At 37.7% G+C, this 15778-nt stretch overlaps 1 protein-coding gene across 2 annotated transcripts in view; it reads left to right on the plus strand.

Moving 5' to 3' along the window:
• bmpr2b (bone morphogenetic protein receptor, type II b (serine/threonine kinase)) overlaps positions 1-15778 on the plus strand; it is an 80702-nt gene that overhangs the window by 46984 nt on the left and 17940 nt on the right. The window contains exons 4-6 of one of the 2 annotated variants that reach the window (XM_081368478.1): positions 12111-12221; positions 12300-12391; positions 12542-12772. In XM_081368478.1, coding sequence (XP_081224604.1) covers positions 12111-12221; positions 12300-12391; positions 12542-12772 — 434 coding nt within the window. The remainder of the gene's footprint in view (positions 1-12110; positions 12222-12299; positions 12392-12541; positions 12773-15778) is intronic. The other variant, XM_081368479.1, reaches the window with a different exon arrangement.

Below are 15778 nucleotides of genomic sequence, written 5' to 3' on the forward strand. Positions count from 1 at the left end.
AATTGTTTCGATCGCTAAGATGACTAGAAACATAAGCAAGTGCTTAAATATAGACGTAAATGCTTGGCAGATTGTGCAGTCCTGTTGTACATACTTGACATGCATTCTTGCATTGCTGTGATGATAAACCTTAGTAGTCATATTACCTTCAAATATCTGTGGCATTCAAAGTTATCATTGAAGTCCTTTTTAAGTTAAGTCATATTGCGTGGGTATTTAGTATTTCTACCTTACCCTTCCAAATGTGTATATAACCACCACATACACTGAGAATGAAGTATACGCTTGTTTCATGTTTTTAAGTTGCATTCTGATAGTGATTTTGATCACGCTTCTGGCCTTAGAGAATGTGAAAAGCACATGTAAAGAGGAGACGTGTCACAGCGGCTGAACAGACGGTGTTCTTCTGTGATTCAGCTGGAGGATCGTGGCTGGTGTTGTTATTGATGGGGCCGTTGCTGAGACAGAACGACTGTGTCTGATTCATGGCCGTGTCAGCACTCTCCCCGCCGGGGACTCCAGATGTGCTTCTCCCTGACAGGGGTCACGGAGGTCAACAGATCTGAGGTCACAGGGTTCACGGTCACAGACGTGCAATCTGCTGTGAGAAACCTGAGCCCGGCGCTCGCCCTACAGATGTCTAGACGCTCAACAGACCCGTCTGCTGATCGAGAGCAGGAACACTTTTAATTTGAGACTCAAACTGCATCGTGCAATGTCCTCACAAGTGAAGTTTTTTTTATCCCGTGCTGATGTATTTCTGGAAAAATAGGGCCCGTGAGTAGCTTGAATTAGACTAGTTAATGATTTTGCAAACTAATTGTTCTTTTAAATAATTTTTTATCTTATTATTATTTTAAAGAACCAATCTTTCTGACCTCCTAGATACCAAAGGGGTTTGAATTCTTATATTTTCTTCACATCTATTATCTTTTGTCAAAGGTGTCAAAATGAAAATTTTCATCACTTACACTTCCATTAAGGTTTTTACACTCATGGAAATCCTGACAATACATTTGACTAAACTGCGACTTTCAGGCCTGGAAAAGTCATGCAAATGAGTCAAATATTGCAAATGTCATGCAAATGAATGGACATTTCCATAGTGAATACAATATTTTCTAGTTATGCCCAAATATTTAATTGATTAGTAATCTTTTCTTTCTTTCTTTCTTTCTTTCTTTCTTTCTTTCTTTCTTTCTTTCTTTCTTTCTTTCTTTCTTTCTTTCTTTCTTTCTTTCTTTCTTTCTTTCTTTCTTTCTTTCTTTCTTTCTTTCTTTCTTTCTTTCTTTCTTTCTTTCTTTCTTTCTTTCTTTCTTTCTTTCTTTCTTTCTTTCCCATCCTTCCTTCCTTCCTTCTGTTCCTTTCGTTCTTTACTTTCCTTCCTTTCATTCCTTCATTCCGTTCCTTCCTTTCGTTCATTCGTTCCTTCCTTCGGTTCCTTTCGTTCCTTCCTTCTGTTCCTTTCGTTGCATCATTCTATTCCTTTCTTTCCTTCCATTCCTTCCTTCCTTCCTTTCTTTCATTCCTTCCTGCCTTCCTTCCTTTCATTCGTTCCTTCCGTTCTTTTGTTCCTTTCTTCTATTCCTTTCGTTCATTCGTTCCTTCCTTTCATTCCTTCCTTCCTTCTTTCCTTCATTCCTTCCTTCCTTCCTTTTTAATAAAACTTGAAATGTAATTTGAAATGTAACACATAATGTTGAAATGTGTCTGTGCAGTTGAAATGTAAAAACTGTTTTGAAATCAGCCCTACATGACTAGAGAAAACCGTATTTACATATGTTACCAACCAGGGTTCTAAATTAACTTTTTTTGATCACCAGCCAATGTGGCTGTTAACTTTCTAAAGTTACCAGCCAATCAGAATATCCACTAGTCAATTTTTTTCCGGTGAAAATAAGAGAAATTATGAGTGCCACTGAATGCATTTGATTATTTTATTAGAATTGCTGGCAATTCTAACTTCTAATTCTAATGACAATACATGACGACGTTATTGTGATCAAACACTAGCCATTCACGACCCGTCAGCCATTTGGCATTAAATTTTCTTTTCTTAGTTTCTCTGTCGATACCCTCCTCATCCCCTGCCTCGTTCCTCTTCTCGCCCCCAGAAGTCTGTCCCAACCACCGCCACATTTCGTTTAATATTAACCTACTTTACTAGCCAAGTTGCCAACTCCGTTCGTCTTATTTCTTGTGTTTTCTGTGTCCGTTCGTTTCCATGGTTTCTCGTGCTGGTTTCACTGCAAACTGCGCGCAGCCAGTGGGCGTATGAAACGTCATCACGTAGCTTTATGGCACAGTGTTCATGGGAAATGTAGGAAGTACTGCCAGGGGGATAAATGACCGAGAACAGAGCGGAACAGAGCCTTATGTATCATGCATGTAATGCCTCAGTCATCACCGGCCAAACTGGCTAGTAAGTTTTTATTAACACCCGCCAAAATTAATTTTAACCCGCATTTGGCGGGTTGGTGGGTGTTAATTTAGAACCCTGTTACCAACATTGTAACTATACAAAGCTGTTTGAAATTCTGCAAACTTATCTTATTTTTTGTCTTAACTTTATCTTGTCTTGCAAACTTATTTCATTTTATTTTCATGCAGTTCAGGTAAATGTAGTGGTCAAAAGGTATGTGAACTCTGCTCCATTCATCCTCTGTTTTTAATGTGTCTTTGTTCAGTTCAGGTGTGGCAGTCCTCCTGCAGCATTGCCAAATAAATAGGATTCCTCTCTCTCTCTCTCTCTCTTTCACAAACCCAGGGTTGTTTTTGCAGTTTTGTGCTGAAAATTATAATGACCAACAAAAGGATCGGTCTCGGATCAGTGTGAAATGTCTCCGCCTCCACCTATGCGGAATCTACGGCCTGCGCTGTAACTCACTTATGCAAACGAGTCTGTTTTTGTCACCATTCCTCTTCTTTATTGAAAATCCAGTCGCCCTCCATGAGATTATTTATCAGAGCGGTGTGAATTGCAGTGGGCTCAGACGGCCAGGAATTATACAGCAGTCGCCATGAATAAAAATTGAATAAAGTGGAACACTGAATCAGCCGTGAGAGGATTAAAGCCATCCATATGGAATGAGAAAGAAAGACACGGAGAAGAAAAAAGCAGGGCAGGAAGTGAAAGTGGGAGAAAGGGAGTAGGTTATCCACAGAGGAAATGCCTTTTTGACTTAGTCGCTGCCAAACTGCTAACTGCCGGAAAGCGTATTCCTGAAATGCCGAAAGAGCATCATAGGGCCTTTAAACAGCTACTGTTACAAAGACAAGAAAAGCCAAAAGTCAAACAGGAAAAACTCCATGTCACTGTGGAACTAGATATGCCTGTTGTATTTGGAATCCTTCATCCCATTCATTATGATCGGCACACATTCCCGCTGGTTATTTGCCAGTTCAAATGTAGTAGTGCCATAATATTCCTATCCCACAGTTTTGGCAGTGTAGTGTTGCTTAAGTCTTCTCAGTCTTGTTAAAGTATTATTTAGACACTAAACCATTCATTTAGATATTTAAACTTTTGTTCTGATAATGATGTAAATGATGTGAATGTAAAATAGTCTAAATAGATTTAGTGTGAAGAATTATTTACTTTGTAAATTATTACACCAGTGGTTCTCAACCAAATCCCTCTATTGTCCACAAAAATATTAAAAGGCCCCATGACTCCAGTTCATGATTTACTGAATAACGATTAAGGGAAAGGATGTTTGAAATATTTTGTACTCACAATTTCTACCTCATATAGCAAGTGGGCTAAAGTCATCATGAAATCAAAATTGACACCATTCACTTTGTTAGTGCACATTAATAGTATTGTGCTGAACAATTAACCCGTGCAAGTTAATACACAGAAAAAAATCTTTAATGAAAATCTGAAAATTTGCTTCTGCTTTGGAATGGCTGATGACTTCAGTTTGACGGCTTGGGTTGAATGTCGTTAACCACTCCCATCCAACCGTCAGTCTATTATGAGCGAGAGATGGAGAGGAGGTGCGCGCTAAAGTAAAACCCTGCACTCTATTCAATATCCCGTTTCACTTGGGAATAAGCCACAACACTGAAGTCAGTTGCAACTTCCGGTTCACACAGACTTTAAACTGTTGCGTCATGTAATGACATAGGACATGATGTGAAACATTAATTTCCCTGTCCATTCGAACCACAGTTGATTTCTGCTTTCTGTGATTTAATGCAAGATTTATCAGCTTTAAGCTTGTTAGTACTCGTTAGTATTAACTGTACTCATTTACTGAATACAGGCGTTTATTTGTGTTTTTTCTCACAGATATTTCCTTGCAATCCATTGTAGATATTTTGTATATTGTGGTCAATGCTTTTACTCTTTCAATCTCTGCAAAACAGACATGCAGAGTCTCTGCAATATATTTGTCATGTGCTGTCGTCATATTGCTCTATGAAATCTGTCCCGTTTTTTTGCTGTGTAAGAGCTCCTGCTGATATTTTGTCTCTTTTGTCATTTCCCTCTCCCGCTCTCAATTTTCGTGCTTTATTGCTATGACAAATCACCAGGCCCATACGAAATCTTTTTTTTTTTTTCTCCATATTTTCTGCATCGATTTTTAGGAAAATGTGGAATGATTTGGTATAATGTGTTAAACTGAACTTACATGCGAGCGGCACGGCACTGTGTAGATGCGGTACTATGCCCTTATTGATTTGTGAAAGCACATATAAATTAGCCATGATGTTTAATAAATAATGATTCAAGAGGCAAGGGATGTGCACAACTTTGTGAATGGCGTTCCAATTGAGTGGAAGTCTTTGGGCACAGATAGCTTGGAACACTTTATTGAGCTGCAATCCCTATGGAGAAAATTAATAGGGGAAAATTATTCTGGACTGCTGAAAAAGTGGGCAGTCACTGTTGGGGAAAGTTACTTTTAAAAGTAATGCATTACAATATTGGGTTACTTCCTAAAAAGTAACTAATTGCATTACTTTTTATGGAAAGCAATGCGTTGTTACTTTTGCGTTACATTTGTGTTACTTTTTCTCACCTGAGCTGGGCTTGCTTGTTAGTTTTTTAATAACAAAAAAAAGTTCTATTTTCGGCTAATGTAAAGGCTCTTTCACACCAAAAGCCTCAAGGTGAAGGAAATCTGCTGAAAAACCTTTCAGCTGTTCTGCCATTCTGGATTGAAGAAGAATAGGATGCTGCAGAAAAAAGTTCAACACTCTTTCTTCAGCAATAAAAAAGTAGCACAAATGAGATTTTTATCTAAAGCCATTTTTGCTTATTGGTATGGTTGAATTGGATCATCGAAGATCAGCAGCAAAGACATTGGTTAATAAAATAAGAATAAATATATAAATATTTGTTTATTTGTTTAATTTAACAATTATTGCAGGTTTACGTAATATTCTTCATTTTTTATTAATTTTGAGGAATACTAAATCTGTTTTTGTGCAAGTGATATGAGTAAATGCATGCTCACATTTAGTGAACTACAATAAGCATCATGTTTACGCCTATGCACTTGCTCCCGATTTCTCTCAACGTGGGGGTGGGAGAGGTGTCAGTCAATAAATAGGAAGGAAAACAAAGTAACTTGCGTTACTTATCTGAAAAAGTAACTCCAATATTTTGTTGTATATTTAAAAGTAATGCGTTACTTTACTAATTACTTGAAAAAAGTAATCTGATTACTTAACTTGCGTTACTTGTAATGCATTGCCCTCAAGACTGGTCACTGTTGTGCTTTTAATGCAGTTACAGATAATAACTGTCTAGAAGCTCTGCTCTGAGCTGTGCCATTGAGCTGATATCCAGCAGTGTGTCTGTGTACGAGTGTGCCTGTAAGAATTAAATTCCACAACAGTATGTGCCAAAAACGCTGTAGTTGTGCGTGTGCTCGCCAGATTGAGTCCATCATTTTATTGTGTTGATGAGCTGTCTGCCAGCGGAGCTGTGAGCGAACAAGCATCTGCTCTTTTCCCTTAATTAATTTATTCATTAGCTTTGTCTCTTTTAACCTTAACCTTTACACAGTGAATGGCAAGAGTATTTTGAGAACCGAGAATGAGTTAGCTTGATGAAAATGTATTCGAATAATAGTGCAGGTATATAGTCTGATAAAATCAATTAAGATATATTGCAACTAGAGCTGTCACAATATAGAGATTTCAATACACTGTTATCGTGGCCAAAAGAATAAATAATGCTATCTTTAAAGCAACACCAAAGATTATTTTTTACCTTAAAATAATGTTTCCAAAATCGTTTCAGTGGTTCATCAACTCGTAACTTCTGCATTCGCTTTGCGACCCTCTATTGGCTATAACCGCACTATGCAAGTTTGCCAGATTGGGTAGCGGATCTGTAGTTCGAATGAGACATAAGAAACTACAAATTTGACTTGTTTTACGGCAAGCATTGCAATAGCAAAGAAATAGCAAGCAATGTCATTATTTAGTTTTTCTTTGTTTCTGATGTCGCAATACTTTCATAAAATCATGCAACATGCTCTACCTTGTCTGTGGACATCATTATTTTCAAAGCTGGTGCTGGATAAACAAATAGCGTGCGTGCGACGGTAGGCTAAATTATGTACGACAGCGGTAATGGACAATTCCACTTCTAACCTGTAGGGGGACCGAAGAGGAAAAGTGCTTTAACACTCTTTTAGTATTTTTCTCTTTTTTGTCCAATTAATCACACTCAAAATATGAGTGTATCAGGAGGCAGAGAGAAGTGCACAAAGTGTACAAAAAGAATGTGCTGTTGATTGGCACTTGCTGCAAATCTTGTTTGCCTTGCATGTAATTTTTATCTTATGGTTTTTTCATATTTGTTTGCTTGATCAGTGTCTTAATGGGGTTTGGTTCATTTTCTGTTATACCATGGTCTGGGTGAATACTCGATTCTGATTGGCTGCAGGGTGTCCATTAAAAAGTGATAGAGGACACCTAGTAAAGGAGTTCTTGTGAAACTGACTGTTTACCGTTCGAAATGAATAAATAAATGCGCTGGCTACATCAGCTGTGAGTAACCATAGCAACAGACAGTAAACTGAAGGGTTCTACGAGCTGAGTGGACCGTCAGGCGTAACCAGGGAAACCAAGTTATTGTTTGTAAAAACTTTAGATTTCGATTGTAAAACTAATTAAAATATAAACTAATGTTTTAAAAATGTGTTATTTGGCAAGTGACCATGGTACAAGTGGGTTAATGCCCTTCGAGGTGTCCATTGTCAGGTATTAATGGACTTCGGCGGAGGGCGGAGGCACGGACGGTTCACGCCTCGCCGTCATCCATTAAGGGCATTAACCCTTACTTATAAGGTGTAAGGAACTTTTGAAATAACTGAAATATTTTGGTGAAATTATATGTAACTGTAATGTTGTTGACAAAGCTTCATAGCTTCAAAAATGTCTAATTTGTTTGAAATAATTTACTAGAAAATAATTATTAGACCGTTTGTCAGCCAATCAGAATCAAGCATTCAACAACCCCGTGGTGGTATACATTTATTTTATTAAATCGTAGCCTTTGCTCTTTTGGTTTTATTTTAATCGTGCAGCCCTAATAACAATATGAGTGCAATGCAACAAGACCTCCCAAATCATAATCAAAAATAATTTTTTGTAGCGTGACTATTCATGTATTTTTTTTTTTTTTTTCAGTCTCTGAAAAGCCTGTTTGTTTGTGTATGTGTTGCTATGCTCTTGCTATTGCCTATTTTTTGGTTGTTCTTAATGCAAGGTGTCAGAAAGCCCAACCTTCATGAAAGTTGCCATCTGTAGACATGTCTTGGATCTGAAGTTAATAGTGGTTAAAGGCAGATTTCAGCCAAGTTGTGTTTGTCTGGAACAAGAATGTATGAATGTAGTTTGTCAGGTTCCCCAACTCCCTTCCCCTCCATCCTACACTGAAAGCTGAATGTAGGCCAGAGAATTCCCTTTGAGTGGATTTCGTTGTCCTTGCTGGTGGGGGGATTCAGGTAGTGATGTTGAGTCCTGTTGATGTAATGGCAGCATGAAAGTCTGCTTGCTCATGAATGATTCCTATTAGAGTCTCCCTGGTGTCTCTGAGTCAGTAGTTTTTGAAATTCTCCCACACGGGCTTTGTATGATGAATTGGATGCATATCTAAGATGTGACTTTCCTGTCTGTTGGAAAATACGCTGTGTGGTACCCATAATCACAACACAATCACAATCCCTTCGGGGGAAAATTATTCCTCATTCCAGTGCTTTCATACAATCGGTTTTCCAGGTGTCTCACATGAGTCTTGATTTTAAAGTATTTTTCCCTCTCTCTTTTGAATTTTAATGTAAGAATTTTGTTTTGCTCTTTGCACAAACTGGCCATGATGTACTTCTGTATAAGAAAACCATTACATGTATAGTTCAACCAAAAATTAAAATTCTGTCATAATTTACTCACCCTCACCAAACCTGTATGACTTTCATTCATCTTCGAAATGCAAATGAAGACGCTTTTAATATTCTCTCATAATCTCTGTGTATGCATAAATTGAAAGTTCACGTAACCAAAACTTTGATGCTTTAAAACATTCATAAAAATATAGAAAAAGTCATCTATATGAAGCGAGTGGTTTAATCCAAGTCTTCTGAAGAGACATGATCAAAAACAGTTGTGTCAAGCAACTGTGTGTGTGTGTGTGTGTGTGTGTGTGTGTGTGTGTGTGTGTGTGTGTGTGTGTGTGTGTGTGTGTGTGTGTGTGTGTGTGTGTGTGTGTGTGTGTGTGTGTGTGTGTGTGTGTGTGTGTGTGTGTGTGTGTGTGTGTGTGTGTTCAGCAGAAGAAAGAAAGTCATACAAGTCTGGATGGAATGACATGAGTAAATGATGAATCCCTTTCAAATCTCCATGACAATTGTTATTTTTTTCCTATTTAAACAGAAAGGTGAGACAGTAGAGCTTGTGAGGTTGTTAAAAAAAAAGTCTCAAGTTACATCAGCCATGGGGGGAGGGACATTCTCACTCTAGAGAGCATTTGATTGGACAGAAATCTGTATAGTGCAGGATGAGTCATCAGTATTTTTTGTCAATGTTAAGGAATATATGAAAAGTGCCATCTGAAATTTTCTTCTAGAATGATCATTTTTATCAAGCTTGTATATTTAAATTCAATAATTTCACTTAGATGGCAATGAAAATTACCTATTAATTGCCATTTAAGTGAAATTACTGAACTTAAATATACAAGCTTGATAAAAATGGTCATTCTAGAAGAAAATTTCAGATGGCACTTTGAGGCTTTTGCATCTGAACTCTTCATATTAACATAGATGGTTTCAAATTTAACATTGGTTTAACTTAAAAAAAAAACATAAGTAACCCGGTTGCCTTAATTTTAAGAGTTGATACAATGAGGAGATTGGTTTAATCATCAGAAACTCAAAATATGATGTTATCTGAACCACATTAATTATCTAAGTTGATCTGACAAAAAAAACAAAACATGAAAAACATTTTTTACAGTGTGGACTAAAAACCACAAAATTTTAATTTCATATGGTTTAGTGTTTTTCCTCTGTGTGCTTTTAACCTATAACTTTAAAAGCATATTTAAGTGCCGTCTCTTTAATCTCATACAGCACTCTCACAAATAGAAAAGAGAAAGTGAGGAAAGGCAAAAATTTAGGCAAGTCAGACTTTATTGCAGGAAGGTTGTGACTGCACACTGTTGCCAGGCATCATGAGTGGGAGTCGGTGAAATCACAGAAGAGTTCTGGTTACCCAGGGAAACTGCATCTGTCCTGATGATCGTCTCTAAGAATGTGAAGGACAGAAGATCAGATCCGTGTGTGAAGTGAGGACAAACACGAAGCTACAGAGAGAAACAAAAAACACAGAAAAAAGTATTTTAATGCGACTCCATGAAGGTCTTCTTTTGTAGCACATAACATGACAAAAGAATAATTAGCATAACAAACTTCTTTCAAAAACATCAAGAAATCTTATTTAGCTTAAAACTTTGGCCGGTAGTATATGAAAATATGGAGACGTGAGAAAGGAAGGAGAGCTCTCATAATAGACGGAGGGCTGGAGGGAGACATGCAGGAAGTACAACAGGATTGTTGGTATAGTCTGGAAGAGGGAGGGACACTCAGACATTCTGCCTCCGAGCTAAATGCCGACGGCTCCAAGACGTGTAAACAGTGTCTATGTATGCATGAGAATGAGAGAGCGTTTTTTTATGTCTATACCTATAAATGCCTGCGTTTTATCCTCTGAGCGTTACACGAGCGTGGCTATATATGAGTCTGTGTGAGAGATCACTTTCCAGAAGCCAAAACCAGCATGCCGACTGACGCACTGCTGTGGTTTAAATCTCATATTTATTGATCTGTCTTGAGAAACCCAAACCATTCTGAGCCATGCTGTTCTAGCTGCTGCAGTGGACCTGGGAGGGTCCAGCTCTAAAAACATGGCCAGAAGTGAGGATTTGCATGCATGTTGTATTTGTTTTTTGTTGTCCCATATATCCGCATTCATTGCCTTGAAGAAAAACACAGCTAAATTCCACATTTCCTGCTGTATTCTGCATGCATCAATCCTCAAATGTATTAAAATATGTATGCAGGCACAACATTTTATGCTCAATTCAATCTGAAGTTCCATTTAATCATCAGCATTTGTGTGGTTGGGTTTGTTTTAAAGAGACTGTCCTGCCATTTTAAGTGTTTGTTCTCTTTCTCTCGGCTTGAAACTGAAGTCCATAGCTGTGGTTTTATCATTCCCACTCATCTTTCTCTCTCTTTAGCTCTTTTGTGTGTGAGAGAGGCTTTCTTGCCTCGAAGCTCTCGCTCTTGTATGCAAGGACATGTCTGTGTCTGAAGCCGAGTGAGAAAATGGAGAAAGTGAAAAGAATCAAAAGCTAAAGAAAACTAGTGCTGGGTTTAATTGGATTTTGGGCGGCAGGAGTCTGTATGGCTCACGTACATGACTGACCAGAACATTTTCAGACTTCACGTTTCTACCTGATTTTATTTTTTTATTTTTGGGGTTTAAACAGAAGTTAGTAGAATTTCGTCTTGGTGGGTGGACTGTTAGTGTTTTACAAAACTGGTGGACAGATTTGTGTGTGTTCAGGATTTACCAAATCGCATTGTAAGAGCAAATCTTAAGTTACTGCACATTGTTCCTGGACCGGAAGGATTAAAGGAATGTTTTGGATTAAATGCATGTTAAATTAGTTTTATGACCGGGATAAACATTCATATACAAACTAAAAGTATAGTCACTTGACCAAAGTATACACTACCATTCAAATGTTTGGGTTCAGTATGATTTAATATATATATATATATATATATATCATTAATAATAACTTTTTTTCAACAAGGGCACATTAAATAGATTAAAAGTGATTCCATTCAAAGAAATGGTATTCATCAAAGATTCCTGAAAAATAAGTAGGCTATCACAGTTTCCACATAAATATCTTTGATAATAATAAGAAATGTTTCTTGAGCAGTAAATTAGCATATTAGAATGAATTCTGAAGGATCATGTGACACTGAAAACTGGAGTTATGATGCTGAAAATTCAGCTTTACATCACAGGAATAAATTACGTTTTAAAATATATTAAAATAGAAAATCGTTATTTTAAATTGTAATAATTTTTTCATAATATTACAGTTTTCACTGTAGTTTTAATCAATTAAATGCAATTTTGGTGAGCAGGAGAGACTTTTTTCAAAGCGTTTAAGAACCTTACCAACCTCAATCTATTGAACAATAGTGTGAGTTACTGTATATGAATACTAGTGTTATAAAGTTGCTTATTAATCTTGTCAGTGCAAAATTATTTTAAGTTCAAAGAACACACAAAAATATGAGTATGAAACATTTCTGCTTATAAAACCTCTGGAATGTCTTGCCCCATTGACTTCAATTATATGTAATTACTGCACAGTATATAATTTTGGTCAGTTTTTACGTAAGTATTTAAATTGAGTTAAATTGACAGTGTGTTGATTCATTTTTCAACTTGCCATTTCAAATCCAGGTGTTTCAGACACAAATACCCTAAATATTAGCTTAAATGCAAATTACATTTGAAGGTCTAACGTGCCTCTCTTTCTTCTGGTCTCTTCTCTCTTCCTCCAGAAGATCAACAGCCTTTACACAGAGATGAGGCCATCTTCATCGCCCTCGCGTCTGTCTCCATTGTAGCGGTCCTGATTGTGGCGCTGTTCTTCGGCTATCGCATGATGATGGGTGAGATTCAGTCCTCGGTGTTATGATTTGCTGTTTGCAAATGAAGGTCACGTAATAATGTTACTGTGTTTGTTACAGGCGAGTGTAAACAGGGCCTGCACAATATGGACATGATAGAGGCCGCACCATCAGAACCGTCTCTGGATTTAGACAGTTTAAAACTCCTCGAAGTGAGTTTAGCTCTTCAAACTGCCGTCACATATGTGCAGAAATTATCATATTTTGATTTTGAATTGCATTCTAATGAGCCTGAACCATCTGTATTTGTTTATCATGTAGCATCTGCTACAATTCACACCTGAATGATTTTTTTCTTGCAGTTGATTGGTCGAGGGCGCTATGGCTCCGTCTACAAAGGATCGCTTGATGAACGCCCGGTTGCTGTTAAAGTTTTTACCTATGCCAACCGGCAAAACTTTGTGAATGAGCGCTCCATCTACCGAATCCCTCTTCTGGAGCATGAGAACATTGCTCGTTTTATCGTTGGCGATGAGCGTCTCACGGCAGATGGGCGGATGGAGTACCTGCTGGTCATGGAGTACTACCCTCATGTGAGTATTGATCTAGTTCAAGCCCTCATTCTCTCATCCTTAAAGTTGTTTGCGAGACGGCTCTGGTGCCTGGCTGCCCTGCTTGGTGTAGTTTTCCACATTTTACCTTCATCTGTCCTTTATTCCTCATCTCCTTGTTTCATTGGTCTCTCCTGACTATTTCTGTCAAAGTCGGGAGCGGAATCGAATGTCCTGCCGCTATCTGGCTAGATATTTTTATCCATGATTCAGATGCATTTCCAGCAGGCAGCATGAGAAGGGTGACTCGGATGTCGGCTTTGTGTTTTAGCCGTCCCTGTGCCTGTTTGTTTGTCTTTCTCTCTCTCTCTATGACTTGCTCCTATTATTTTCTTTCATTTTTTCTGTACCCATCTGCCATTACCGTTAGATAAAGGTGTTTTCTCTCCTAATCTAAACAGTTTTGCCACTTTTGTGTGCAGTATTTCAGCACAAATTTCTCTGTTTTATTGTTTCCACTTTATATTAATTGTCTTTAATAACTATGTACTAACATTTAAATTAATAATTTCATACAATGCATTTATTGTGTACATAGTACATACATATTTTTACATTGTACTTGAATGCTGAAATTTATTTCTGTTCTTACATCTATAATTACACTGTTGACCATTCCCTTACCCCTTAACCCACCCTTAAACCTACCCATACCTCCAAACCTGTCCCTAAACTTACCCGTATCCCATCTAAACAGCTGCAAACGTGATTTGCAATACAACATGAACACAATAAGTATTTTGTGAACCCAGATAGACCGGCGCTTGTGCTGCAGATAAACAGGCAAAAAGCACTTGCCGTTCATCTCTAATATTAAGCATTTTATGTACTGATTCAATTTATATTTAGTCTTTTCCCTCCAAAATGTTTGTTTTTAGTGGCAATAAAACTGATTCAGTGTGTATAACATGGAGTATCATCAGTGAATGTCATTCATAAACATTACTAGGCTACCAGTAGTGGGAACGCCCACTAGCGAATTTACCACCAGCCACTGGCGACATGGCAGTGTTAACTCAGGTTAAGTTTCCACTTTCAATCTTAATTAAAATCTAAAAGTTGGAAAGTTTGAGTCAGAATAGTTTGCGAGAGTATGAGTATAAACAAAACAGGGCTGTAAAAGTGGACTAGTGCATAGACTAATTTTCTTGTTCAGTGTGATGTTTAATGTCCGCGACAAGGTCTGCATTCCCATTAAGCTACTTGTTAGCAACCACCATTTTCAAGACGCGTAAAATCTTAAAACAAAAACACAAGTGGGGTATTACTCATATATTTTATGTTTATTTTATGTTAGAGTAAAGTATAAAAGTTCCTTGAGCTTGTGTTAACAACAACATTGACTTCAGGACGATGGACCCGAAGTGCAAAAATGCTAACTTATTTTTGAGTTTTAGGACTCATTCCCGCAGAACTCTACATGTATACCAATGTATTGACTCTTTTTTTTTTGAAAAAAAAAAATGCCTCCTTTCTTTGAAAAGTAGGCTTTTTATAGCTTATAAATTCTGACACAATTAATATCACCTGCGAAAAGCAGAGAGTAAACTGAATTTTACTTTTTCTGTAAATTTGTATTGATCACAGCATCAGTTATTTATCAAACGACAAAAAGATGATGCAGAACATTGGGTAACAGTTTATTTTACAGTATCCTTGTTACATATGTTACATGTACTTACCATAGTAATAACAGTAAATTATGCATAATTACATGCAACTAACCCTCAACCAAATCCTAATCCTACCCTAACCCTATAGTAAGTACATGTAGTTGCTTAAAGGGTACATAACATGCACAGTTTCACCTAATCTCATGTTAATCTTGAGTACCTATAGAGTAGTAGTGCATCTTTAATATCTCCAAAAAGTGTTTAGTTTTATTAAAGAAAAATACAGCTTTCCGATTCTCTCTGGAAAAAGCCGAGGTCCTGGAGGCGGAGCTATAGAGTCTAGCTGTAGTGCTTGATTTCCAGCAAAATACAGAAATCTGATCCAGTTGTACTTACATGAATGGGGTCTTTTATCACTGGGACCGCTCGACGTTTTAATAGCAAACGATTTGCAAATCCAGCGTCGACCTGGGCCTTGTTAATAAAACATTCGTCACTGAAATGACCAGAACACACAACCGCACTTGGTACACTCCGTTGCTGCCCCGGAAAAACAAACTGCATCCACTGTTCCTGTAACACTGGGTTCTTTGGAAAGCTGAACACGGTAAGCTTTCCCTCACATCCAAAAACACACTTTTTTGGAGACATTCTTGAACAAATCCTATGCAGTGCTGGCTGCCGATGATTTCCTGTTGAAGCGCGTTGATGTGCGCGGTCTCGCTCTCCTCTGGTCGACGTGTGCGCGGGCGCGCTTTTCCGAGAGAAATGCTCATATAAGGAGTTCCACTCTCATCTACGTCATTAGATCCACGATCGAAAAAAAACAGCCGAAACTTGTACCAACCCGGAAGTAAGATTTTCGGCACAGAAATTCTCCGTTATTCGTCCAAAATATATTTTTTAAACTTTGCCCATGTTTAGCATGAGAATCCATCTCTTTAACACTGTAAACAACTCTGAATACATGAAACACCATTGTACCCCCCCTTTAATATTACTCAGTACTTAAATATATAATTACACTGTGACAATGACACCTTAAAATAAAGTGTAACCGAACATTGTTATAACTGTGTATATATTATCTCTCAAGTGCACTTTCAGCTTCTTTAATAGTCAATAGAGCTGTCTGAATTGCACTGGTGAAGTGATGCTTTACATTCCCACGTCGGATTGCAGTAGCTGACGCATCCTTGACAACCTCGCATTCAAAACCAGCCTGCAAGATGGGGAATTACGGAGTTTAAATTTCACTCAGCACAAATTCTTTGGGCATGTTTGTGCTGTTATCCGATTTGCATAATTCCTTTAATCAGGTGCTAAAACAATGCAAGACAGCACATGCCAATAAACAGCACTATCAACAGGCTCA

This window comes from Scardinius erythrophthalmus, assembly GCF_964197995.2.
Source record: "Scardinius erythrophthalmus genome assembly, chromosome: 6".
NCBI lineage: Eukaryota > Metazoa > Chordata > Actinopteri > Cypriniformes > Leuciscidae > Scardinius > Scardinius erythrophthalmus.